General features: G+C 42.3%; 1 protein-coding gene across 10 annotated transcripts in view; it reads left to right on the top strand.

The window, feature by feature from the left end:
- HTR4 (5-hydroxytryptamine receptor 4) overlaps positions 1–25,817 on the top strand; it is a 145,373-nt gene that overhangs the window by 54,199 nt on the left and 65,357 nt on the right. For 9 of the 10 annotated variants that reach the window (XR_009453094.1, XM_059698825.1, XM_059698822.1 and 6 more), the window contains exons 3-4: positions 17,857–17,982; positions 19,540–19,740. Coding sequence is in view for 9 of the 10 variants with exons in the window: in XM_059698825.1 (XP_059554808.1) it covers positions 17,857–17,982; positions 19,540–19,740 (327 nt within the window). In the remaining variant the exon portion in view is untranslated. Of the gene's footprint in view, positions 1–17,249; positions 17,506–17,856; positions 17,983–19,539; positions 19,741–25,817 lie in introns of all 10 variants that reach the window. The other variant, XM_059698819.1, reaches the window with a different exon arrangement.

Genomic DNA, 25,817 nt, shown 5'->3' with positions numbered 1-25,817 from the left:
CATGCAGACCAGCTACCAGCAAGCGAGGGGGGACAATGAGTAAGGTCATTTCAGCTGGTTTTATGAGCTAAAAGGAAAGTGGTGGGTTAGGGAATCATGTCTTCTAGGAGGCGGTAAAAAAATAAAAGTGGCATTCAAGTTAAGACTGAAATGAGGAAAGACTGCCCTCCAAATAAAACCAGGGAGTAGGAGCAACCAGCCAGAGGGGACAGCTAGTGTAAAAGTCCTCAAACAGGACCAAGTCTCACAAGTTGGAAGAAATACAACCAAGACCACACTTTCTGGATCATAGAGAGTATGAGAGGGTGGTTGAGAAGGGAACACAGGAGTCAGATTGTGTTTCTCAGGCACCATGGTAAGTAGCAAGGCAGGCTTTGTGATGATGTATAGAAATTTCAGCCCAGGAGTGTTCGGATATAGTCAGATCATTGCAATAAGGACTCAGGAGGCTGCAGTTCTATACTGATATCTGGCACTAACTGCAGTGTGATCTAGAGAAGTCTGCAAGCCACTAACTTCTCCGGCTTCAGTTTCCTCATGTATCAAATGAGATAGTCATAGCACTTAAACCTTAAAGACTGCCCGACTGAAATCCAAGCACTGTGAGAACAGGACTCTCCGTTCACTCATTTACTGATTTAGTTACATGACTAGGATGGTGCTGAACATATATTTATATGTACAATAAGTGTTGGTTGAAAAAACATTGAGCAGCCTTTCTAGATTTAGCATTTTAGGATTTTAAAGCAACCTGATGAATATTCATTAGCCTTGTGATGGTAACCTGTGCCTTTCACACCAACGGATATGAAGTTGTGTGTGTAAAATATGTTGCTGGGTGACCAGTTAGATAGGTCCTGTTATATCCCTGGTCATACATTGGATAATAATAAAACAGTTTCAGAGACAGATTCCTGAGAGCTTGCCTGGCACCATTATAAGCACTTTATATTTGCATTACATTTTCTTTTTTAATTTTAAAACAATCATGTGAGTTGGAAAAACTGACACTCAGAGAAGTTAGGTAATGCTCTCAAAGTCAGGCGGTTATCCAGGACTCAAGTCCAGGTCTATCTGAGGCAGTGCTTTTAAGCACTATAGAATATTGCTTTTGGAATTGTTGTTACTTGTCCTCAAAATAAATATACAAGTAGTTCAGGGCTGGTGAAGGAGGTCAGTGATTTCAAGGACCCACGTTTCTTCTAGCTTTTCATTTTGTTGTCCCATATATGAGGCTGCTATTGCTCTAGACATCAGATTCAAGTTCAAGGGGAAGAGTGAAGTGGAGATGATTCACCAATATCCATCCTTTTGCTCCAGAGAGCAAAAGCCTTCCCCAACCCCTTGGACGACTTCTGCTTGTTGGCTAAAATTGTATCTTGTCACACCCCTGACAGCAGGGAGATTGGAAAAGAGAGTAGCTTGATGGAGCTGGGCATATTGGTGCTTCAGACAAAGCTGAGGTTCTGCCACCCAGGAAGATGGAGACCATGGCTGCTGGGAAGGTGGTTGTCAGAGTCTGGAGTTGCCTCTGTGGAACATTGGGCCACAGGATTGTCACAGGGACTCTCTGCTTATTCAGGAGTACTTTAAAGCTATGATGAGCTATTTTCACTTTATAATTACTTGTTTATATATATACTAGTGACCCAGTGCACGAAATTCGTGCACATTAAAAGGGAATTAATTAGAGGAAATATTTTAATATTGCTATTTGCCCTTTGTCTATAATAGAAGTGTCAGAGATTAAAGAAAATTAGTAAAATATATATGAAAATCTTCCTCCTGTCAGAGTCTGGGGCGTGCCATGGGAACCAGAGTCAAGTCCCGACCCACGTGTGCCTCGAAATCATGTGAGACCCAGACCCGGCCGGCCCCTGCCCCATTGGGCTAGATCCAGCCCCACCCCACCAAGTCCTGCTGGGTGGGGAGGTGCGGCCTCAGGTCCCCCAGCCCGGTGCACATCATAGCAACCAGTTGACCAGTTGTTCAGTTGTTCAGTCGCTTAGGCTTTTATATATATATAGATACACACACACACACACACACACACACACATGAACATGCACACGCACCCACACTCAGAATGGAAGAACTTGGTCACTAAGTAGAGCTTTGGGGACTGTAAACCAGATGCCAGGAGGAGTCATGTAATTTTAAAGGTCGCAGCACTGAGCGAGTGGACTCCTGATGTCCATCTAGCCCTGGTTCTGCCATGACCTCGTGACTTTAAGAAAATCCTTCCCTCCATTTTTCCATCAGTAAAAGGAAGAGTTTGAACCAGATGAAATCTAAAGCTTATTTGAGTACCGCTCTTCGCTGACCTCATTTACATCACTTACGGATTGACACTTGAGAAGAATGGTGTTAGCTTAATAGGCCCCAAATGTTTTATATGCTGTTATAAGATTTAAGAGAGCTTTCAAATACTACGTGTCTCCACTGAAAGCCTGGGTAAGATGGAGCGAAATAAATGAGAGGGAAAATTAGAGAAAGGAAGTTGTATACCCAGAAAACAGATCAAAGGTAAATGCTAACAGGACTGCGTTTTGCACTAGGCAATGACAATTCCACCATCATGTTGGTGTTTATGTTATGCCCAGATTTCAAGATCCCCCAAGACAGACCACCAGGGAGCCGAGTCCGATGCAAAAGCATAGAGTCATTTATTCAAGCCCGGGCTTGGTCCCCCTCCGCCTCCATTACTGGATGCGAGAGAGAGCCACGAGTCCCAAGAGAACAAAGAATTTATAGGGCTTGGGGAGAGGGGTGGAGGCACTTGGTTGATTCCGGTTGGTTGAGTGAGGGCCGGGGGCTAGTTTCCCTTGCTTTCCCATTGGCTGAGATAAGGGCAGGCTGAGTAACTGATACATTCTGTGGCTTTCCGGGCAGGAGGAGTTAGGGACACAGCTATCAGTTCCATTCTGTTCTTTTACTATCAGTTCTGTTCTGTTCTTTTACTATCAGTTCCGTTCTGTCCCTTCATTTAAGAGGCTGGGATTCTGGTGTGGTCTGTTCCAGGACTAGAGCTTCAACAGCAGCTCTTCCTGGGCTAAGAAGCAGCAAAAAACCCCAACAACCAGGCATCTTCCTAGGGACCAGTGGCTCCTCAGAAATGCCTTGCAAAGTGCTTGTCATTGCCATGGTCTTTGCCAGGACTGTGTGAAGAGTGGGTGCATGGCAGTTTTGGGGGTTCTCCTTCCTAATACAAAAGTGATGATGATGATGATGATGGTGGTGGTGGTTGGTGGTGGTCAGTGGTGGCAGCTCGTATTTATTAGTGCTCATTAAATGTGCTAGAGCTTATAATAACTGCTTCGCAGATACTACCTCTGAGCTTCAGTTTCTTTATCTATAAAATGTGGGTAATAGTAATCTTTGCCTTACTCTTTTTTATAATGAATCATTGTTAAGGACCCAATCAGCACCCAAGCAGTTTCTGCTGTAGGCTCATTTCAAAAGTGTTGATGAAATGATAGATAGGGAAAAAAGGAAACGGAGGACCTAATTCTGGCTATCGTCAGTACTTGGAAGCTTTTATCATTGCTTCTTTGTATCCAGTTGACTATATAGTGAGCACCACTGTCCCCATTGTATGCTTGGAGCTCATAGCACCAAGTGGCTTGCTGTGAGTCCCAGAATTCTAAGATATCCCCCATAATTTCCTGCTCCCCAGAGTACACACTAATCTAGGTACTGCTGTGAAGGGATTTTGCAGATGTAATTAAGGTTCCAAATTAGTGAACTTTAAAATAGGGTGATTATCCCACTTCCAGGTGGGAGCCTTTCATTACTAGTTACACACACACACACACACACACACACACACACACGCACGCACACACCCTCCCACTCCACAAGTTCCCTTCTCCTCTAGCATGGTGCCTGGCAACATTAAGATGGTGGTCCCTCTGACTCCGTCAGTCTGGGTCCCTGAGCGAGTATGACGAGCAGACTTCACTGACCACCCACAATGGGCATGTACAGTGAAGGAAAACCAAACCTTTGTTATTTAAACTGCTGAAGATTTGGGGGTTGTTACCAGAGTATAACCTAACCCATTCTGATTGACATAATGATGATTGAGAACCATTCTCAGAAACCTCTATATAACATTTCAACTATACAAATCAATTGAACTGTTTATGTGAGAAGCAAGGACTTTGTCATTTTCTCTTTGTTTGAATTGAATTCTGCCTTAGCAGTGTCTTCCCCCCTGGGTGCAGTCGCACTCTTTAGAGCTACAAGACAGTGTTTCAGAGATCGAAGTTAGCTACCCCAACACCGGAGCCTTTTGGTCTCTAGGTTAAAATCCTTATTTCTTCAGCTATTTTACTGGTGATGCAAGGAATAATTCAAAGTCCTTTGAAAAAAATTCTGGTTAACTCTGTCTAGATATTTTTGAGTGTCTCTGGATAATCATTATCCAAGACAATTCTCAGGGTATCCTTAGATTTCTAGCAACTTTAGCATTCAGATCTTTAAGATCTCATAACCTGCTTAGGATGTGTCATGTTTTAAAGTGAGAAGGGTGAGGGATAGTAAAAAAAGTATTTGAATATCCCAAGAGGGTCAAAGAATTGCTGGCATCAAAATGCTAAAGGAGTCCTAACCGGTTTGGCTGAATGGATAGAGCATTGGCCTGCGGACTGGAAAGTCCCAGGTTCGATTCTGGTCAAGGGCATGTACCTTGGTTGCGGGCACATCCCCAGTAGGGGGTGTGCAGGAGGCAGCTGATCGATGTTTCTCTCTCATCGATGCTTCTAACTCTCTATCCCTCTCCCTTCCTCTCTGTAAAAAATCAATAAAAAAAATATATATCTATATATATCTATATATCTATATATCTATATATCTATATATCTATATATCTATATATCTATATATCTATATATCTATATATCTATATATCTATATCTATATATCTATATATATATATATATATAGTGCTAAAGGACTGCATTCTAAAGATAGGAAATTGTGTTTAGAGTGAGATATTTAAAATTTAGATTTTGGGGAGTTGCATCTATTGGTAATGACCAGTTCAAGGTTTGAACATTGGAGTGAGTAACTGAGGAAGTATGAAGCGCAAGCTCATCGGAGGAGAGCAGGTTTGAGAATTTGTAATTCTCAAAGAAGTTGTCAGAATAAGAGGTACGCCCTGGCTGGTGTGGCTTAGTTGGTTGAGTGTCAACTGTCCACTGAAAGATCGCCGGTTTGATTCCATCAGGGCACATATTCAGGTGTCAGTTTCAATCCCTGGTCGATCAACTCTCTCTTCCTGTCTCTCTAAAATCAATGAAAACATATTTAAAGAAAAGAATAAGAGATAAACATTTATATACATCTGTGTTTCAGGTGATTTATTTTAACATTTCGATTACCTTCATAAGTCATACCATTGATTATTAAGTTATCCCTAACATTTTAGGACATTTTTCATAATACATCATGGGCTCTGGAGTTCAGAAGACCTAGGTTCAAATCCTGAATTTACTACTTACCCACTATGTGACTTTGGGTACATCAGTTCAAGTTTTGGAGCCTCAGTTTCTTCGTCTGTAATTGAATACAGTAGTAACACCCATCCCCATAGTCTTGTTTTGGCAATAGAATGCATTAATGCTTGAAAAACAGAAGTCTTTCTGGCACATGGTGGCACTTAGATAATGATAACTATTCTTTATCCCATCATTATTAAAGCAGAGAGGCCAAAGTGGCCTGAAGGATTGGAAAGCTGCCTCAGTCGACCCTAAAACGGTTTCCTTATTACATTACATTACATTAGACTACATTACATTACGTTACACATTGCATCCTAGCATTTATTTTCAAGCTAACCACAAAATTAATTTTTCTATCTCAGCAATTTCTAGCACATGGAAGCATTTCTACCCCATAAATTATTCTGAGAAAGGATCACACACACACACACACACACACACACACACACACACACACCAGAATCACACAAATTTGATTTGCCAATATTGTCAAATTAGATATTCATAAGATAATGAAATACAGCTTTTTATGGAAGATGTGTGCTGTAGCTGTTAAAAAATCCGTCAGGGCTCTGAATGAGAGAAGCTTGAAATGAGAGCATTATCTTTCTGATTTTCTTAATAGAGAAGTAGTACGCAGCCGCTGTCTCTGCTCTGTTATTCTCCTTGACACTCAATGCCCTTCCTTCACGGCACATGTCCAGTGTTGATAAACCAGGAGCACTGTCATTTTAGACAAGACACCTTGAGTTCAGGAAAAGCAAACAGCCAAGCGCTTGGGGTCAGTATGCTTTTCTACACCAATGATTCTCAATCATATCAGATCAACCACTAACCTACGCTTTTACAACAAATGTTTTGTTAACACTCCTTGACTGTCTTAAAATGAAGTTATGAGGAATGTAAACTGTCTGTACACAGTTAAAAACTTTTCCACATAATGCCTTAACTGGAGTACAAAAAGCAATAACATGAAAGTGATTTATAATAAAACAATATGTATTTCATAATATAAATGCTCATCCACAGTAAAAAAACAAAAACAAAAACATAATGAAGCAGCCAGATACCTGCGCTTGTACCTTAAATCACTGTGAAATGTGACAGCTACTAGGCAAAGCCCAGCACAAGAGTTGGCAACTCCATACCATGAATGGCATTGTTGGTGACATATAGATAATACTTAATCTGAACAAAATGAAAGCATAATCTTCCCTTCATTTTATTAATATAAATTACTATGTAAAATACTTATGTTTATATGTAAAAGATGTTTAAGTTCTAAATTAGCTAATTATAAACAAAGTTTTTCACACACACAAATGGCTGATAGGACATTCTACAATCATGGAGAATATGGGATGGTATTTTTTTTTAATTGAGAGATTTCCCCTCATATTGTAATGTCCCCTGTCCTTGTCCTCCCCCGAAATGCTGGTAGTGTTTCTCAGTCATTACCACAACCCAATGCCCCGCAAATATTTCAGACAGTCTCTAGGGGTGGCATCATTTCTGCTGAGAGCCATGTTCTAAATAGGTTGACTGTAATATTAGTGAAAAGGTTTTTAAATTACTAAGGCCAAAGGCCGTCCTCAAAAATAAAATTTCATGTTGTCCCTCTACACTCCAGACATGTTAAAATGCAAATCTGATCCTGTCACCTCCCATGTCCACTTTAAAGCATGATAGACCTAAATACTTCGCCTAGCCCCCAGTTCCCTCCTGATCTGACCCTTGTTGGCCTCCTGGTTGCTGCCTCCCCTGGCTGCCGCATTCCAGCGGTGCTGATCTCCTGTCAGCTGCTGGAGTAAGTCATGTTGTCACTGCTGTGCTTCCAGCTCAGGCCCCTGACATTTTCTGCCTTTTCTCAGCCAACTCTTATTCTTCCTTTAAATTGCAGTTCAATTATCACTCCTTCAGGAAGGTGTTTTCTTATCTCCCATCAGGGTCAGTGTCACCCTGTGCATTTCTTCTCATAGCCTCTACAACAGCTGTAATTTTGCAGACATGCAATTATAGGATTTATGTCTGCTCCAGTAGCCTCTGAGCTCTCAGAATGGAGGAACCACTTCTTTCTCTTCTCAGCGACTGAAATAGAGTGATTCTCAGATATTCTGTTGAGCAAATATACAAATGACTGAGTAAACAAAGGAGCTGTATGAACAAAGGAGCAAACATATGCCTATAGTGATGCCCACATTCCTGGGCCAACCCTTGTTGACTCAGTGAGTTTGTTTTCTAGTTAGAGCAGAGCTCACACTCAGGCTTACTAGCAGTGGTTCTCAACCTGTGGGTCGAACGACCCTTTCACAGGGGTCGCCTAAGACCATCCTGCATATCAGATATTTACGTTACGATTCATAACAGTAGCAACATTACAGTTATGAAGTAGCAACGAAAATAATTTTATGGTTGGGTCACAACATGAGGAACTGCATTTAAAGGGCCAGAAGGTTGAGAACCACTGGCTTAGAGAAATGAATGCTCTCAAGTGGGGCCTGTTTGGAGTGAGCAGTATGCTATCTTTCTAGTGTGAGGTGAGAGGGCTGTGAGTTTGCTGGAAGTGCAAGAGAAAGGAGATTCATCGAAGAGGGAGTTCCTTAGTTGAACAAGTAATACATAAATATATTCTTGTTTCAAATTCCAGTAAGTCCCCCATCAGCTTCCACTCCCCTGCCCAAAATATTTATCATTAACAATTGGTTGTGCACTCTTATGGCCATAGCCTCTGAATAGATATATTGATATCATACATATTGCTCCATCTCTCTCAGTTTTTATTTTCTTTCCAATTCTCATGGTATTATATTATGTGTATTGGTGTACGATTTTTTTCATGTAATCATGTGTCTGGGAGATATTTTATTCTTTTAATAATTTTATTGTTGATATATGTAAAGATATATGAATATATGTATAGATATACATATATACATATATGCTTTCCACTAAAAAAATGAAATATCTCAAAGATAACAAAAGCTGCTGAGAACAATGAAAGAATGCCTCTGTACTCACTATCCAGCTTAAGATATAAACTATTACAAGTGCTTACTGTTGAAATCTCTTCCTGATAAACCTCTCTTTCTGCCCCTACTCCACAATCACTTCCTTGGTTTCATAGTTTATGAACCCAACAAATGTCTTTATATTTTTATTATATGTATATGGATCCCTTCTCATTCTTTTTAACATCTGTGTAATATCTAAGTGTACCAAGTGGCATTAATTAACCACCCAGCTCGGTGGACATTTATATTTCTTGCAAGTGTTCATTCTAATATTACTCAGTGTGATGGCAAACCATCTCAGGGGGGGTGAGTAGGGAAGAGACGTGTTTCAACCTAAGCATTTTACAAAGTTCATCCTTTCTACTGGGTGAAGAGTGGATTCTATAGAGAAAACAATGGCCTAGCTGGTGTGGCTTAGTTGATTGAGCATCGTCCCATGCACCAAAAGGTTGCCGGTTTGATTCCATCAGCGCATATGTTCGGGTTGCAGGCTCCATTCCCAGTGGGGGGCGGGGAGGGGGACTGCAGCTGATTGATGTTTCGCTCTCACATCGATGTGGTTGTGTTTTCTCTCGCTCTCCCTTCCTATCTCTCTAAAAATCTATTTTAAAACCTTTTTTAAAAAAAGAAAGAAAACAATGGAAGCATGGAGGCCTTTGCCATCACCCAGTTAAAACATGATGTAGCTAAAACAAGATGGTAATGGTGGAGGAGCTGGGAAAGGGTCAGAAGAGGAGACATTTTTAGTTAGAAGTAACAGGGTTTGTTGATATACGTGAGGTGTGAGAGGAGGAGACTTATTAAGAATTGCTCCAAGGTTTTTGGCCTAAGCAACTGAAAAACTAGATTTGCTGCATATTTTGATCGGAAACAGGTTTGGGGTGAAGAAAATCAAGAGTTCAGAAACGTTAAATTAAGCTGTATAATAGACTGGTAACCGGAGACAAGGCAGGCAGTCATGACTGTAGTAATCTCGGCAAAAATAGCAGAAAGGCCTGCCTGCATCAGGGTATTCACAGCAGACTGGAGAGAAGTGAAGAGATTTGAGGTACTCACAATATAAACGAACAGACAGAAACAGACTCACAGATACAGGGAACAGACTGATGGTTGTCAGCAGGGAAGGGGTGTGGAGGACGGGTTGAAAGGTGAGGGGATTGAGAAGTACAGATTGGTAGTTACACAACAGACACGAGGATGTAAAGTACAGCCTAGGCAATATAATCAATGATATTGTAATAACTACGGATGGGGCCAGGTGGGTCCTGGAAATGTCAGGGGGAGCACTTTGTAAAGTATCTGATTGTCTGACCACCGTGCTGTACAGCTGGACCTAAATCAAAATAATATTGATTGTAAATTGTACTGAAAAAAAATTAATTTTAAGAAAAGAGATACTCAAAATAAATAATGATTTAGATAAAGGAGAAGGAAGAAATGGAGTAGATGCCTGTTTTCTGGCTTGCTCAACCGGAATGATGCGGCTTTCCACTGGGTGAGAAAATCCAGAGAAAAAATGACTCCAGTTAAATAGGTTCCTTGTAGTAGGCTCTTCGAGGCCTTCGTGTCTCTAGTCCAGCCGTGGGCAAACTACGGCCCGCGGGCCAGATCCGGCCCGTTTAAAATGAATAAAACTATTGAAAAAAAAGACCGTACCCTTTTATGTAATGATGTTTACTTTGAATTTATATTAGTTCACACAAACACTCCATCCATGCTTTTGTTCCGGCCCCTCCGGTCCAGTTTAAGAACCCATTGTGGCCCTCGAGTCAAAAAGTTTGCCCACCCCTGCTCTAGTCCATAGTCTTCTTTAGACCAAACTTACCTGTTTCCAAAAGAGCAGGGGTCATCAAACTTGTTTGGTAAAGGAAAGGAAAATAAACAGTTTCAGCTTTTGTGGGCCATACGTCTCTGCTGTAATGACTCAGCTATGCCTTTGCAGTCAAAAGCAGCCCTAGAAAATTCATAAAGGATTGAATGTAACTGTGTTCCAGTGAACTTTTATTGACAAAAGCAGGCAGCGGGCTGGACTTGGCCCCTTGGCTGATGTTTGGCAGCTCCTGCAATCGGCAACACTAGCAGTTCCTTCTTTCATCTGAGCGTAAGATTCTTACACGGTCAGAAGCAGAGGTGAAAAGAGGAAGCATAATACTTGGCAAGAGCAAGCCAGGACTCGAGCGAATTATGCCGAGCTGTATCCGTCAGCCCATTAGCCACTGGGTCCAGAGACAGCAGCCACGGATAGCAAGGGAGTGGGGAGCAGGTGTTTGTCAGAGTCTAGGAAAATCTGCTTTTCCTTGAGCCCTCAGCCTGAGGGTAAATGATTGACCACACTGGAGAGGCCCCATGGAGTTCACATTGTCCCCTGGGCTGGATTTCTCATAACCACAAGAACAAGTTCAAGGAAATGATCAGCCCAGTCCTGAAAACATGCCACGTGTCTTATTCCAAAGGAAGCCTTTTCAGTGTCTGATGAACATTTCCGCACGCTGAACCATTTGGGTAAAGGGATGTTTGCAAAATGAACCAGAGACCCTGCACTGAACCTGCATCTAAAGGAAAGAAGACATTGTAAAGAATCTATCTCTGGAACTGTTTGCTCAGTTTCCGTTTTGAAAGACTGCATTTTCTTAACGTGAGACGCACCTGGAGGGCATGGTTTCCTGGCACTATCACTGAGCGTTGGAGTTCCAAGAAGAATGGAAGCCCCGGTCATTCACAGGCTGTGAGGCGGTGAGACTCTTCCCGGGTGGACCTCAGCTTGTCGCTGCAGGTTGGCTTGCCTTTACGTTCAGGCAAGGCCTCCGAGAACAGTGTCTTTGATCCTGCTGATGTCCTTTGTGTTCCTTGCCGCTTTGAACTTCATTATACTCCGTATGCAGACAGATCCGCTTTGGGCTTTGAAGTTTTTCTCATGCTCAATATGTGTGATCTTGGAGGCCCTGGAGAAGTCTATTAAGCGCTTGCCACAAGAATTCCCTTCCACGTGTTTACATTTGAAAAATACCCGACTTCATCCGCCGTGTATCACGCCCTCCACCCTGAGCACTCTCCTCTACAGAGTATTCAATACCAATCAAAAGAGTTCTTTCAGAACGGCATAGCAACTCCACGACGCATCATTTCCATCCCGTGAGGATTTATTCTTTTCCCTTACCATTTTCTGTAGCCAGCATATTTTCACAAGGCACATTAAGATGTCATTCATCAACATTTTGGATATTAAATTTCTAGACAAAAAGTAAAACTTTAGTTTTTGTTTTGTTTTTTTTTACGGAAATTTATTCAATTTCAAATGAGCATGTTTAATATTTAGTGGGAAAAGCACTGGATCTGTAAGAATGTGCAGGTCTAAATAGTTGTAGGATCTTGCATCTCCTAAGTATGCTGAGCACCCATCTCTTCTGAAAAAAGGGGCACTGTGACATTACATTGCATGATAATTGCGAAGATGAACTGAGCCAAGATGGAAAAGCTCCTTACTTCATTGTTTGCCATATGGTAGGTGCTTGATAAATCAATGTCAAAATCTACCCACTTTTAAGCAGGAAGTTCCAAACCTGGAAGCAAAAGAAAGTAATCTGCAGTGGAGCGATGAGGGTTAGGGTAAAGGGCATCCTTTGCGATGCTCTAGGTCACTATCCTCAAAGCCCACAGACCAGTAGCATCCGCATCAGCTAGGAACTTGTTAGAAGTGCAAGCAAGCTGTGGGGCCCCACCCCAGATGTACTGAAATGTGAGTGGGCCCAGCCATCTGTGTTTTACCCAGTGTTCCCTGATTACCTACAGTTTCCCTCTAACCCAGTTGTTCTCGATCCCACCATCATGTCAGTGCCTCTGATAATCACACTACGCCAGCTTGACTCGTGAACCCGCAGCACGGGCATCACTGAGGCTCATGGGCCTTGTGAGAAATGCAGAACTCCAGACTCCATCCCAGACCAAAATCATCAGAATCCGCATTTTACCAATATCCCCAATACATTCATCTGAACAGTAGAGTTTGGGAGGGTGACTTTGATACACTGATCACAAACTGTATTTCTTTTTTTTGTAGTTGCGCACTTGCTATTATCTGTTTCTTTAGTAGTATGCCCATAAAGGCTGTCACATCCTAGCACATAGCACACATCTTTTTGTTTGTTTAAATATATTTTTATTGATTTCAGAGGAAGGGAAATGGAGAGAGAGAGGTAAAAACATCAATGATGAGAGAGAATTATTGATTGGCTGCCACCTGCACGCCCCCTACTGGGGATCGAGCCCACAACCAAGGCATGTGCCCTTGACTAGAATTGAACCTGGGACCCTTCATTCCACAGGCCAGCGCTCTATCCACAGAGCCAAACCGGCTAGGGCTTAGCACACATCATGACATATAGTTGGCAATCAGTACATATTTGATAAATGAAACATTTAATCTGATTTCCTCAATTGACCCATGAAGAAACTCAGGAAGCTCAGAAAAAGCAAGTGACATTTTAAAGTTTACATAACTTATGAACAAGACCAATGCGAGGGGAAGGAGGGGAGGGGGAGGGGGAAGGAAAGAAAATTATTCTTGACTCCTAAGGAAATGTATTGGTTCTGAGTGATATAACAAAACATAATCTAAAACCTCCTTAGCTATTGTCCCTGTATGGGCTTTTAATATTAATAACAGTGATTATTTATTTATAATGTACTTTGTCATTTACAGTTCACTTTCACATATACTAACCTATGTGGAAATTTACCCAGAATTATCGTTGTAGATTTTCTTTTATTAAGAACAGAGAAAATGGAAAACAGAGCCAGCAAGTTTTTGGAGTTGCTTTATTTAATGGATCAAGAGATCACTGAAAAAGAAAAAAAAGAAGAAGAAGAAGAAGAAAAAGTAAAATTTCCCATAAGACTAACTGTCAAAGATCCTAGTTAGTGGAGCAGACATGGCTCTTTGGTCAGATGGGAGCTGTCTAGTAGTGGTTGACAGTATTCTTGGAGGATGTCAAAGGTAACCCAAGGGCCTAACATAGATTTAGCAAAAGTGGTTCCTAATTTATTTTAATCATCATTACTGGACTTAACATTTGGTTCAATGGACAGTTCTGTCTAATTAAAAATGCTCCTTCTGTGGTTAAATTGTGCTTGTCACTCACAGTTTAAAGTCTAGCTATTTCTAGCTCCTAATTGGCATGCCACAAATGAACCATAACACTGAACTTGGGGTTCTCTGACCCTGACATTCTCATTTGGCTTGAAATATACCTTCTCTGGAGCCAGAAATGTTCACCATAAACCCCGAATCTGCTTTTTCTCTCCTACAAGAGGAGAGGCAGTGCAGGGGAGATGGTTCTAATACTGAGGCTCTTGTGGATGGACATGTTCAGACCATTGTCCATAGGCAAGAGAGAGAACTACAATCAGTCAATCTCACTTGCCTCCAATATAGGAGCCCTATATAATATCCTGATATATGGCCATCCAGGTATTCTTTATTTATTGTGATAAATTATACATAACATAAAATGTATCATTAATACATAAAGTAGCCCATATAAATGTACTTCAGTGACAGTAAGTACATTCACAATGGTGTGCAACCACCACCACTATTCATTTCCAGAATTTTTTTCATTGCCCCAAACAGAATCTCTGAACTCATTAAGTAATTCCCCGATTCCTCCTCCCTTCCGCCAGCCCCGGTAACCATGAGTCTACTTATTCTATGAATTTACCTATTGTAGGCTCTTCATATATGTGGAATCATACAATATTTGTCTTTTTGTGTTGGGTTTATTTCACTTAGCACAGTATTTTTAAGGTTTAATCCATGTTATAGCATGTATCAGAAATTTGTGACTAAGTAAAATTCCATAGTGTATGTATACCACATTCTGTTGATCTGTTTATCTCTTGATGGACACTTGAGTCGTTTCCACCTTTTGGCTATTGTGAATAATGCTTCCATGAACATTGGTGTATATGTATCTATTCATGTCCCTGCTTTCAGTTCTTTGGAGTATATACTTAGGACTGGAAGTGCTGGGTCATACGGTCATTCTATATTTAGCCTCTTGAGAAACCACCGAACTGTTTTCCACAGCAGCTGCACCATTTTACATCACTACCAGCAATCCACAAAGATTCCAGTCTCTCCACATTCTCACAACACTTGTAATTTTTCACTCTTGTTTTGTTTTTATAATAGCCACCCTAATGGGTGTGAAGTGGTAGCACATGGACATCTAGTCATTCTGAAGCACTTCCTAAGCTGGAGCTCAACACAGCAGCAGGAAGCTATTGCAGATCACCCTTAGTTGTTAGAAAGTTCTCATTAGCCATTTCTAAATCTCGCCTTCCTCCAGCAGGGATTGTCAACCTTGGTTGCACAACAGAATCCCTTAGGAACTTGAAAAAAGTCCAATACTTAGGCAGCAACCCAGACTGATTAAATCAGCCCTAACATTCATGTTCCTAAGGCTCCTCGGATCATTTCAATATGTAGCCAAAGCTGAGAACCTACTCAATTCAAAGCCTGCTGCTCACTCATCTCACTTCCTTACACAGCCTGCAGGGCATAAAGTGCAACAGACCTATCACTGAGCCTTTTCTGACGGCCCCTATTAAAAGCACTGCACTCTCTGGCAGGCCTGCCCTGCTGTCCCTTCTAGATGTTTTGCTATAGTGTGTATTGCCAGCTGACATTCTACATACATTCTTTTTACCTACCATTGCCTGCACTCTGTTTTGCTCATTTCTGCTTCCCTAGGGCACACAACAATGCCTAGTGCAGAGAAGGTGCTGAGAAAGAATTGTTGAATGAGTGCATGTACAAATCTCTTATTTCAAATGACAGCCCTTCAGATGTTAAAAATAGCTTTTGTGTCTCCTACTGGGGCTTCTCTAGGGAAAATCTTCTCTGTACCTTCCATCCGTTATCAAAGACATTGAAGGATAAACCTCATCATTACGAATACAATATGCCTTTCTCTCACTCAATAAGCAAATAATTGAGCACTTCCTATGTACTACACACACCTATACACTACACACTGTAGAGTAGACTGTGCCTGGCCCTGGAAATTGTGCTGGAACAGAGAAGTGAGGTGAATCTGTGGGGGTGGGGCACAGACAAGCATCAGTAGCAGAAGTCATTTCAGGTAACAGTAACTGCTATAAAGAAAATGGAAAATATTGGCTGTGTTGCATTAAGTGGGGGTTAACGTTAATCTGAGACCTGGAAGACAGGGAAGAAGCATCCCAGTGGAAGGCACAGCTAGTACAGAGGCCTGGAGAGGCAACAAGTCTCAGAGGGGCTCTGAGTAGGAGCCTCTGAGAAGGACAAGGAAAAAAAACCCACTATCACCTCTTTTATTAGACACTTGACCTCAGCTAACATGGCTTAAGGCAGTGGTTCTCAACATTCCTAATGCCACAACCCTTTAATACAGTTCCTCATGTTGTGGTGACCCCCAATTTCATTGTTACAAATTGAACATAAAGCATAGTGATTAATCACAAAAACAATATGTAATTATATATGTGTTTTCCGATGGTCTTAGGTGACCCCTGTGAAAGGGTCGTTCGACCCCCAAAAGGGGTCGCGACCCACAGGTTGAGAACCGCTGGCCAAGGTAAGATTAATTTTGGGTGGCCACATCACCCTGTTAAGGTCATTTTCCTCATTGAATAAAATCTTCCCTGTCCAGTATTTGTACTGTTGATAGCTGGAATTTAGATGTAGAAGAGTGATTTAGATGAATATACCTAGAATTGCTTTTCATCTGAACCCTAGGCATACAGTCATCAATTCATCCATCAGTCAGTCAGCCAATCAGTTAAGAAAAACACTTGTCAGTAGAGTGGAGGGATGCTCTGGGTCTTCAGCCGTTGTGACAGTGCTGCCTTTTCCTAATCAGCATCTTGTCTTTCGTGCCAGGCCAGTCTTGGACAACATCAGAGCCAGGACTTGGGCTGCTGCCCTTTGGGCTATCTTGGTTTTCAGTCAAATGAGCTCAGTCAAGACAGATATCTCTTGATTCTGGAGACTCTGTGGTTCCAGAGGGGGGCTCACAGGGCAAGCAGCCCCTTCCAGACCAGCCACTGAAATGCTCTGACAACTTAGCTCCTCTCTCCAGGCCTCAGTTTCTTGTATTGATATGTGGGGTTTGGGTCTGAGAATTTTAAGGTCCTTGGACACTTCATTTAAAAACCATTTTTATTGCCCTAACCGGTTTGGTTCAGTGGATGGAGCATCAGCCTGCGGACTCAAGGGTCCCAGATTTGATTCCGGTCAAGGGCATGTGCCTTGGTTGCGGGCACATCCCCAGTGGGGTGTGTGCAGGAGGCAGGTGATCGATGTTTCTCTCTCATCAATGTTTCTAACTCTCTATCTCTCTCCCTTCCTCTCTGTAAAAAAGAATCAATAAAAAAAGATACATTAAAAACCATTTTTATTGCTCTAATAGAAATAAAACTTTTTTTCTGAAGCTTCTTAATAATTTGCAAACATTATGCTTTTATTGACGGGAACACTCACTTCCAAGTTAATAAAACAAAACGATTCGTACTAGGACAGCAGAGTTGATAGAATCATATCAGATGCCAAAATTGACAAGAACACACAAATTTGAACTGTTGTGTTGGGCAACAAAAGAAATGTGGTTTAGGGCAGTGAAATGAGTTCTTACATTTAGTGATCAGCTGCTGTCTTTCCAATGGACTTCACAGAGTCTGAGACCAGTTTTTTCAGGTCAGCTACATAAGAACAATCTTCAGGCCAAGACCTGAGCCTGAGGCAGCCTGCCTGTGCACAGCAGCTTCTGCATGGGCCGGGCTGGGGTCCTGACAACAGGTGGCCCCTGTATTCATGCAGACCTGGTTCAAGTTACTGTCATTCATCCATTCAACACCATCTTTCCTTCACTCAAGAAATGTGAATAACCCATTGGGGTTGAATTTATCAATGGATGAACCATATGAGGCACCTGCTTCATGGAGCTTACTAGGTGGGTAGGTGCATAAAACAGGAATCGCCCAAATACATTTCTCAGCATAAACTGAGGAAGTGCCCTGAAGGAAAGCCACGAGCTCTCTGATGGAGAAGAACTGTGCAGTCTCAGGGTAGTTCATTCAAGTCTGAGCCTCCTCCTCCCTGTTTTGTAGGGTTTAACTAAGATATCACATAAAGTGACAAGTGCAGACAATGGCATATAATAGGTGCATAATTATTCTGTGTTGCAGCTGCTTATGGTGCAGTTCCCTTCCTGAAGATGAATGAGAAGATTCATTCTCTTGCCTGTGTGTCAGGGTTTCCTTCAATCTTTGTGTGTATGTGTGTCTGTCGGTCTGTCTTCCAGTTCCAAGGAGGGTTTCCGGTCAGTGGAGAAGGTCGTGCTGCTCACGTTTCTCTCCACGGTTATCCTGATGGCCATCTTGGGGAACCTTCTGGTGATGGTGGCCGTGTGCAGGGACCGGCAGCTCAGGTGAGTAGCATGAGGAAGCCTCATGAGGCAGGAAGCCTGGGTGGTGGTCTGGGCTTTCCCTAGAGAGTCAGGGTCTGCACTTATTATTTCCATTATAATTTGTACTTACAAAAGGGAAAAAATACATGGGGACGATGTTTGGAAATAGAACAAGGGAAAAGGATCATACATCGTCCCCCAACTCAAACATGACCAGTGTAAACGCTTAAGTGCATTTCCATCCTGTCTTTTTTCCTGTGTTTAATTTTGTTGGGTTTTTTTTTGAAGTTTGTGATCACTGTATGTACATATGTTGAGAGCACATCTAATCTATCCTCCCCACTTTATCAGTTGGTTTAGAGAAGGCATGGCTGATAGTGACTTGTCTAGGATTTAAACCCAGGTCTTCTTCTCTTTCCATTTCATCAGTCTGAACCCTGGCTGCCATTAAGACAGGGGCGGGCAAACTTTTTGACTCGAGGGCCACAATGGGTTCTTAAACTGGACCGGAGGGCCAGAACAAAAGCATGGATGGAGTGTTTGTGTGAACTAATATAAATTCAAAGTAAACATCATTACATAAAAGGGTACGGTCTTTTTTTTCAATAGTTTTATTCATTTCAAACGGGCCCGATCCGGCCCGCGGGCCATAGTTTGCCCACGGCTGCAATAAGGTCACCTGAAGACCTTTTAAAAATTGCTACTATGTGGTATAAGTATCCCACACAATATGTGGGACATACTTATACTAGACAATATGTGGGACATACTTATACTAAACAATTATTCATTGTTAACCTGGAATGCAAATTTAACTGGGTATCCTGTGTTTTATCTGGCAACCCTGGGTGTGGATGGGGGTATTAATCACTCCAAATCCCTGAACTAATTGATCTGGGGTGGTACCTGGGCATCAATATTTATGAAAATCCACTGGGTGATTCTAGCGTGCAGCCTGGATGAAGAGCCACCAGACAACCATAAAAGGGATAAAGGATGTAGTCCTGTCTTGCCTACTGCCTTCCTCTCTAAGCAAGACACGCACTAGTGATGCAACAGATATAAAAGCACACTTCTGGTAGGTCTCACAAGTGAGAGGCACATGCCAGTCAGTGTGAGAGGAGAAAGTAGTGGAATTCGACACCATTTGTGAGGGGGGCACCTTGGGAGGTTCCCTATGAGTGATCAAACCAAGGCCTGCAAGACTGGTGGGGGGTAGTTAAGCCCATAGTAGGGAGAGAGCACCCTGTACAAAGGCCCTTGGGAGGAGCTCCCCCACAGGGACTCTAATCAGGCTGTGTGGCCCGAGGGGAGAGAAAGGGAGGGCTCTGGGTGCGAGAGGAATCTGGAGAATTCAGAAGTGGCCGATCACACAGGGTTTCCCCAGCCACATTGCAGAAAGAAACAACCTCACAAGTACATTACACGTTTGACTTTTTTTTCTTTTTCCTCCCTCCTTCCTTTCCTCCTTTCTTTTCTTTCCTTACCTCTGCTTTTCTCTCTCTCGCTCCTTTCTCCCTAACCCCCTTCCTCTGCCCCCCCCCCCCCCGCCTCGTCCTTATACTTTTTCACTCACAGGAAAATAAAAACCAACTATTTCATTGTCTCTCTTGCCTTTGCGGATCTGCTGGTCTCCGTGCTGGTGATGCCCTTCGGTGCCATTGAGCTGGTTCAGGACATCTGGATTTACGGGGAGATGTTTTGCCTCGTCCGGACTTCTCTAGACGTCCTGCTCACCACGGCATCAATTTTTCACCTGTGCTGCATTTCTCTGGACAGGTAAGGACAGATCGGCGTGCACTGCGGAGCTCTGGACTGGAGACAACAGCTTGATGACTATTGGATATGTCTTTCTTTCTTTCCTGATTTATTAGAAATGAATCTTAGAGAGTAAGTCTGGTTATTCACTTACCCATTCACTTCTCAGTCTTTGCAGAGGGCATTCTCTGAGGCTCTGTGGACACAGAGATTAGGAAGGCCTACACCGTCCCTGCAAGGAGCTTACCATCCAGGTAGAGACAGGTACCAGCGCTCAAGGTCACCGGAGAGCTCTAACTTGTGTACAGGTGGCATGACCGAAGTGCTGAGGGAGCTGAGTGGCAAGAATTAACACATTTGCCCAATAGGCTGCAGGGGTGGTTCAGAAGGGTAGTGCTCTGTGTTTGAACATGACCTTCTCCTGAAAATGTGTCTGTATCATAATTGTATGACTGTAAAGACTGTTTTCCAGAAAGTTAAAGATGATAATAAAATCCCCAATAATTGTTTGCTTTTGGGACCCAAGGCTAGCATTTCATTCGGTTGCATAATCTTGTTCTTTTTCTTTACATTTGACTTCAGAAGGCCTAATGATCTCCATCTTTGCCTCATTTGTGGAGATGTAGGTATGTTAGTTGTACCAGTACTTTGGATTTTCTGATTCCAGCTCATGGGTGTTTAACAGTTAAGGAAGAATGCAATTTAAAAGTCAGAGGATCACATGAACATGTGCAGCCATCACTGTAGCCATGTCTTAAGGGTTTGTTCTCAAAAGAAAGTGGTATGTTAATCATGTGATCAGAATTACCAGGGACAGTCTCTCGCTGCCTCTTGAGTAGTCCAGCAGACCAGGGTTTCCTCCAGTCTTGGGATACGTGTCTGTTTCTTTCACTGAGGAAAAGGAAAAGTAGTTGACTAAAATTGGAGGTTATGGTTTATCTAAAATATGTGCCTTTCAACACTAAAATCAGAGTGTTCCCAGAGAATTAGTCACACTGGGAAAAGCCTTAGGGACTGAACCCAGCGGGGTAGGGTTGCCGGGGCGGGGGGGGGGGGGGGGGGCGGGGTGGCGGGGAAGGCAGCAGATTCATATCCTATCTGTGGGACAGGTGCTCCTTGATTGGAATGGGAGGTATAATGGCCTACGTTATATACATTGTCTCTCTCCCTCTCTCTGCCAAGAACTTAGAGTTGAATGTGCTTAAGTTAAATGTATGTATAATGAGATTCCACTCTATAACTAGGCATGATGACACTGATAAAGCTGAATGGTTGGTTGAAAGCCAGACCCATGCTGTGCCATAGTTTGAAATTTATCTGAATTAGTTTTTTATAACAGTCTGACTTAAGTACATGGAAGACTTTTTAAGACAATCAGTATATACTGGATGAAAGTTCACACTAGAAATAATAAAATGTAAGGAACTAGAAATATATGGAAATCCTCCAGGGTATCCTGCATGTAATCATTATTCAAATGAACAGTGAGACCGGAAGTGTTAGAGGCAAAGCTGAGGGATCAAGGCAACCTTATTTCTCTTATCTTGGCCTTTCTCTCTTTCCAGTGCTCCATGCTCAGCCATCACAGGACCTTGGCTCCTCCCTCTGCCTGGAAAGTTCCTTTGCCCCCTCCTCTCCTGCATGCCTTTCAGATTTTAGCTCAGTCCTCTCTTGATTGCAGAAGGCCTCTCTGACCCCACAAAACACATTCTCCTTTGAGAACTAAGGGCAACTATGATTAAAACCACAATTATAATAAAAAAAATTTTTTTTCTTAAATATCTCTGTCTCCATCAGTGAGAGAAAACACATGCCTATGAATAATGATAAGGCCCCTGCGCTCAGGGAACTTACCTTTTACTGGGGGAAGTTGAGAGTTAAGCAATAATCACATCAATACCGATTAAGGTGTTTCGTAAACACTATTGAACGACCGGAGTGCAGAGCACATTCTCTTTGAGAAGAATGCTGCCAATAATTTCATTTCCTTCTCTGATAGTATACATCAGAAACCCAACTCCGTAAGTAAAATGGAATCAGATGGTTTGGTTTTCCTCTGGGAGCCTGGGACACGGGCCAGGTGTCTCCCTGTTCCAAGAGTGATATTTTCTTTGGGCTGGAAGGTTGGTTCTGGACATCACAGGGCAACAGGTTAGCTTGGAAGAGTATGATTTTGTTTATCATCTGGCTTCTGCTGTCGCTGTGTCCCTCCCATGACAGTTGGGCTTGGCTAGGCTGGGGCAGAGCACAGAGTGAGTGCCTCAGTGAGGTGCGATGTCATCGCTGGTCATGTGACTCCTGGCATGATGCTTGTGCTCTCTAGAGCTGCTGAGAATCTGCAGGGATGACTCAGAAAGGGTAGTGGCTCTCGAGCAAGAACACTCACTATGAATCCCAATTTCACCCCGATGGCAGACCCCTAGATCAAAGCAAAACATTATGAAATACATTTCCCCAACTCCCATTCTCTATCTATTATGCTTCCAGGTGCTTTGAGAATTGAATCCTACATTTTTATTTCTATTTTTATTTATTTATTAGTTGATTTCAGAGAGGAAGGGAGAGGGAGATAGAAGCATCAGTGATGAGGGAGAATCATTGATTGGCTGCCTTCTGCATGCCCCACACTGGGGATCAAGCCTGCACCCTTGGCATGTGCCCTGACCAGGAATCAAACTATGACCTCCTGGTTCATAGGTTGATGCTCAACCACAGCCACGCTGGCTGGGTAAGAATTGAATCCTATTAATGAAAGCTTATTGCCTCATTAAAAATAATTTACAAAGCATAATTAAAATCCATGCATCCTATAATATAGGTCATGAGAGGTCAGAACTGCATCAAAGCATAAAGTACCATTGATTATTTTAAATCTAAGTTTCTGTGGTGAATGAAAACCAACCAAGTATCTATAACAGAGCACTGGTTTTAAAAGTGGAATACTATAACACCACCATTAAAAAATCATGAGGAATAGCTTTGGGTATTGTCTTAGAAAGATATCCCTGGTGAGTTATATGAAGAAAAAAAAGCAAGTTTCAGACTTTATTGTTTATAATAATTCCACTTTTCTAAACTAAATATATAGATGTTTGTATCTGGGTATGCATGGGTGAGTGGGGGGAGTACACCAGACCATCAATGATGGTTATATAGGTGCTACTGTGGGTGGAGCTGGCTAGACTGGATGGTCAATTGGATTGGTATTGGAAAACTTCACTTTTACAGATTTTGGAAGTAATATGTTTTAAGCTTCCGTTTTTCCCTTTGCTAGAAGTTAACACTTCTGGAATGCAAGAGTATCCACCGGAACCTTTATCTGAAAGTACTCCTGGGCCAGCACATTCCTCAACTGGCCGAAAACGTTCTGAGTTCGGTGTTAGGAGTTCCCTTTGAAGTCAGAGCTCCACTGGAATGTAGAAATCTTCAGCCAGTGCATCTCTCTGCTTTCTCACAGAATGCCCTAGATTCTTTTTTTCTTTTTTTATACATATTTTTTGGGGAGCCTCCACTCTCCCGTTAGCAGATTCTTCCTCCCTCCAACATTCACAGCCATCTCCACTACCTTGTGTTGGATCTGTTTCAACAATCTCTTTTCTAATCACCATAGTTTAAAAAAAAAAAAAAACACATACTACCTGAACATTATAAACATGTCATCATTTCACAAGTAATACACAAAAGTGTCCCCAATTTCCTCCCTACCTTTTCAGCTATACTCCCAAGAGGTAACTACTGTTAAGTATCGCTCCCTCTAAATTCCAATTATTTTATATCCATTAAGCAGATTTGTTATGTGAATATATTTTTAACTTATCCAAATGCACTTAGGTTTTAAATTAGCCTTTGAAGAGGGCTTTCCCTGTATGTACCCAAATGAAATGCTTGACTATAGAGTTCTTACCAACTTGCTTACCAGATGATAAGTAGGGTCTTTTTTCAGCACCATGGGACGTAACATAAATTGATTGGCTCAATTATCTCAAAAGTCTGGCTTCAGACATGGCTCTCTGGAGGATTTGAACAATGTCATGCAGTCTAGCTCTCTCCCTCTGTCTCAGCCTCCCTCTCCTCTTTATTCCTGCCTTTCCTTCTCTTTCTGTCTGTGGTTCCTCCCTGTCTCTACGTCTTTTTCTGTCTTCATATATTCCTTATTTGTTTCTGTCCTGTTTTCCTGTTGGATTCCTTTTCACGCTGAGTTCAGAAAAATAGCCTCCGGCAATGTGAGTCTTAAAGCATCCTTAAGTCTGAGTCCACGGGAGGAGAAACCGAAATGCCATTTCTCATGGAAGAACTTTGGTTGGCTTTGCTTGAGTCACACACTCTTCCCTTAACCAATCATTGTGGTGTGGGGATAACACAGCTGGTTGCTGGGTAGAGATGAGGACCCATGTCTATGGGCTTTACCACAACATATGGCACTGGAGAATAGCAGTGGGGTTGTTGGACAGGCAAGAACAACAGACATCAACTTCTCTTAGGTTGGCCAAAGGACCTACAAGTGTCTTTATGAAGCCTCCACAACAAGACAGACATGTGTCACCCCCAAGTCTTGTTTATATTGGTTTAAACATCACTAGGTCCTTCCACTTGCTTCATATGCCAGACTCTTCAGACTTGACCATTCTGGTCCCCTTTCTCTGGTGTACTTGTCCTATATTTGGCATCAAATGCAACTCCCTTTAAAAAATCTATTTCACTTCATTGAAGATAGCATTCCCTACAGCATTGCAAGATTTTCTCTTTGATATGTCTAACTGAATTGTCATCCTTCCCCTTGGCAGCCTGGGAACTTGATGTGTTTTAACTGCAAAAATCCTCCTTAGTCACAGATTTTCTTTGAAAATAGGTTTACTTGTAAAACATACAATTCTGACTCAAAGGCTGCATATTTTATACTGTGCTGGAATTAAGTGTCTCTGCATTTCTCATGATTTCCCTGGAGCACGACTCAATTTTGTATAAATGAAAAGTGTCCATCATTATGAACTTGTGTCACGCAATTACATTTGTTTCCCCAACAGGGCTGAAATGCATCTCTGCGAGGAAAGCATATTATACATTTCTCCCTCTCATCTACTCCTGGAGGGTTGGTTCATGCTTTGTACACGACAGTAATATTTGTCAAGTTGAAGTTCATGCCAGAGGATATGAATCTTATTTTTATATTCATTTCATCAAATATTTATTGAGTGCCTACTAATTGCCAGGAGCTGAGCAGAGCCCTGGAAATGCAGTGGTGAGGAATCAGAAGAAAGCTGTGAATCGCAGGGATTTTAGTCTGGTGGAGAATGCAGACTGCTGATAGGTAATTACAGTAAAATTGGGGGGGGAGGATGGTCAATGAAATACGGTAGAATGAGAGGAAGTCCACGGAGCTTTTGGAGCACGTGGCCTCCAATGCAGGGAAGGCTCTCGGGAGAAGTGGTACTGAAGCTGTGGACAATGTAGATGTCAGTAGGTGAGTTATGAGGAGCGACAGTTTCAGAAAACAGCATGTGCAAAGCCTCAGAGGGGGTTTTTAGTGACACATTATCAACAATAGGCTAAATCCTTAGCTTGTCTCTCAGTGCTGTTGCCAAGGTGTCCTCAGTCTGTCTTTCCTATCTCACCTCCCAGTGAGGTGATCTGCTATCATCTCCTGGGTACGATGCATTTCCTCATAACTCCATGTTGCTACCTGTGTCTTGAGTTCCTTTCTTTTTCCAGGTGAGTGTACACCCTTCTTCTTGACTCAGATACGAGGTGTCACCTTCTCCGCCAACGAGCCAGGCTTCATTCCCAAAGGAGAGTTATTGTTTCTTCCTCTGAGCTCCCATAGAACGTTAAATATAAACACAGCAGTTATTACTTGTTTTAATAATTGATTTATTTGTCTGTCTCCCCCTAGACCAGCGGTTCTCAACCTGGGGGTCGCGACCCCTTTGGCGGTCGAACGACCCTTTCACAGGGGTCGCCTAAGACCATCCTGCATATCAGATATTTACATGACGATTCATAACAGTAGCAACATTACAGTTATGAAGTAGCAACGGAAATAATTTTATGGTTGGGTCACAACATGAGGAACTGTATTTAAAGGGCCAGAAGGTTGAGAA

This window comes from Myotis daubentonii, chromosome 5 (assembly GCF_963259705.1).
Source record: "Myotis daubentonii chromosome 5, mMyoDau2.1, whole genome shotgun sequence".
In the NCBI taxonomy this organism is placed as follows: Eukaryota; Metazoa; Chordata; class Mammalia; order Chiroptera; family Vespertilionidae; genus Myotis; species Myotis daubentonii.
The sequence above is the reverse complement of the archived record's forward strand: the minus strand, read 5'-3'. Positions and strand labels throughout refer to the sequence as shown.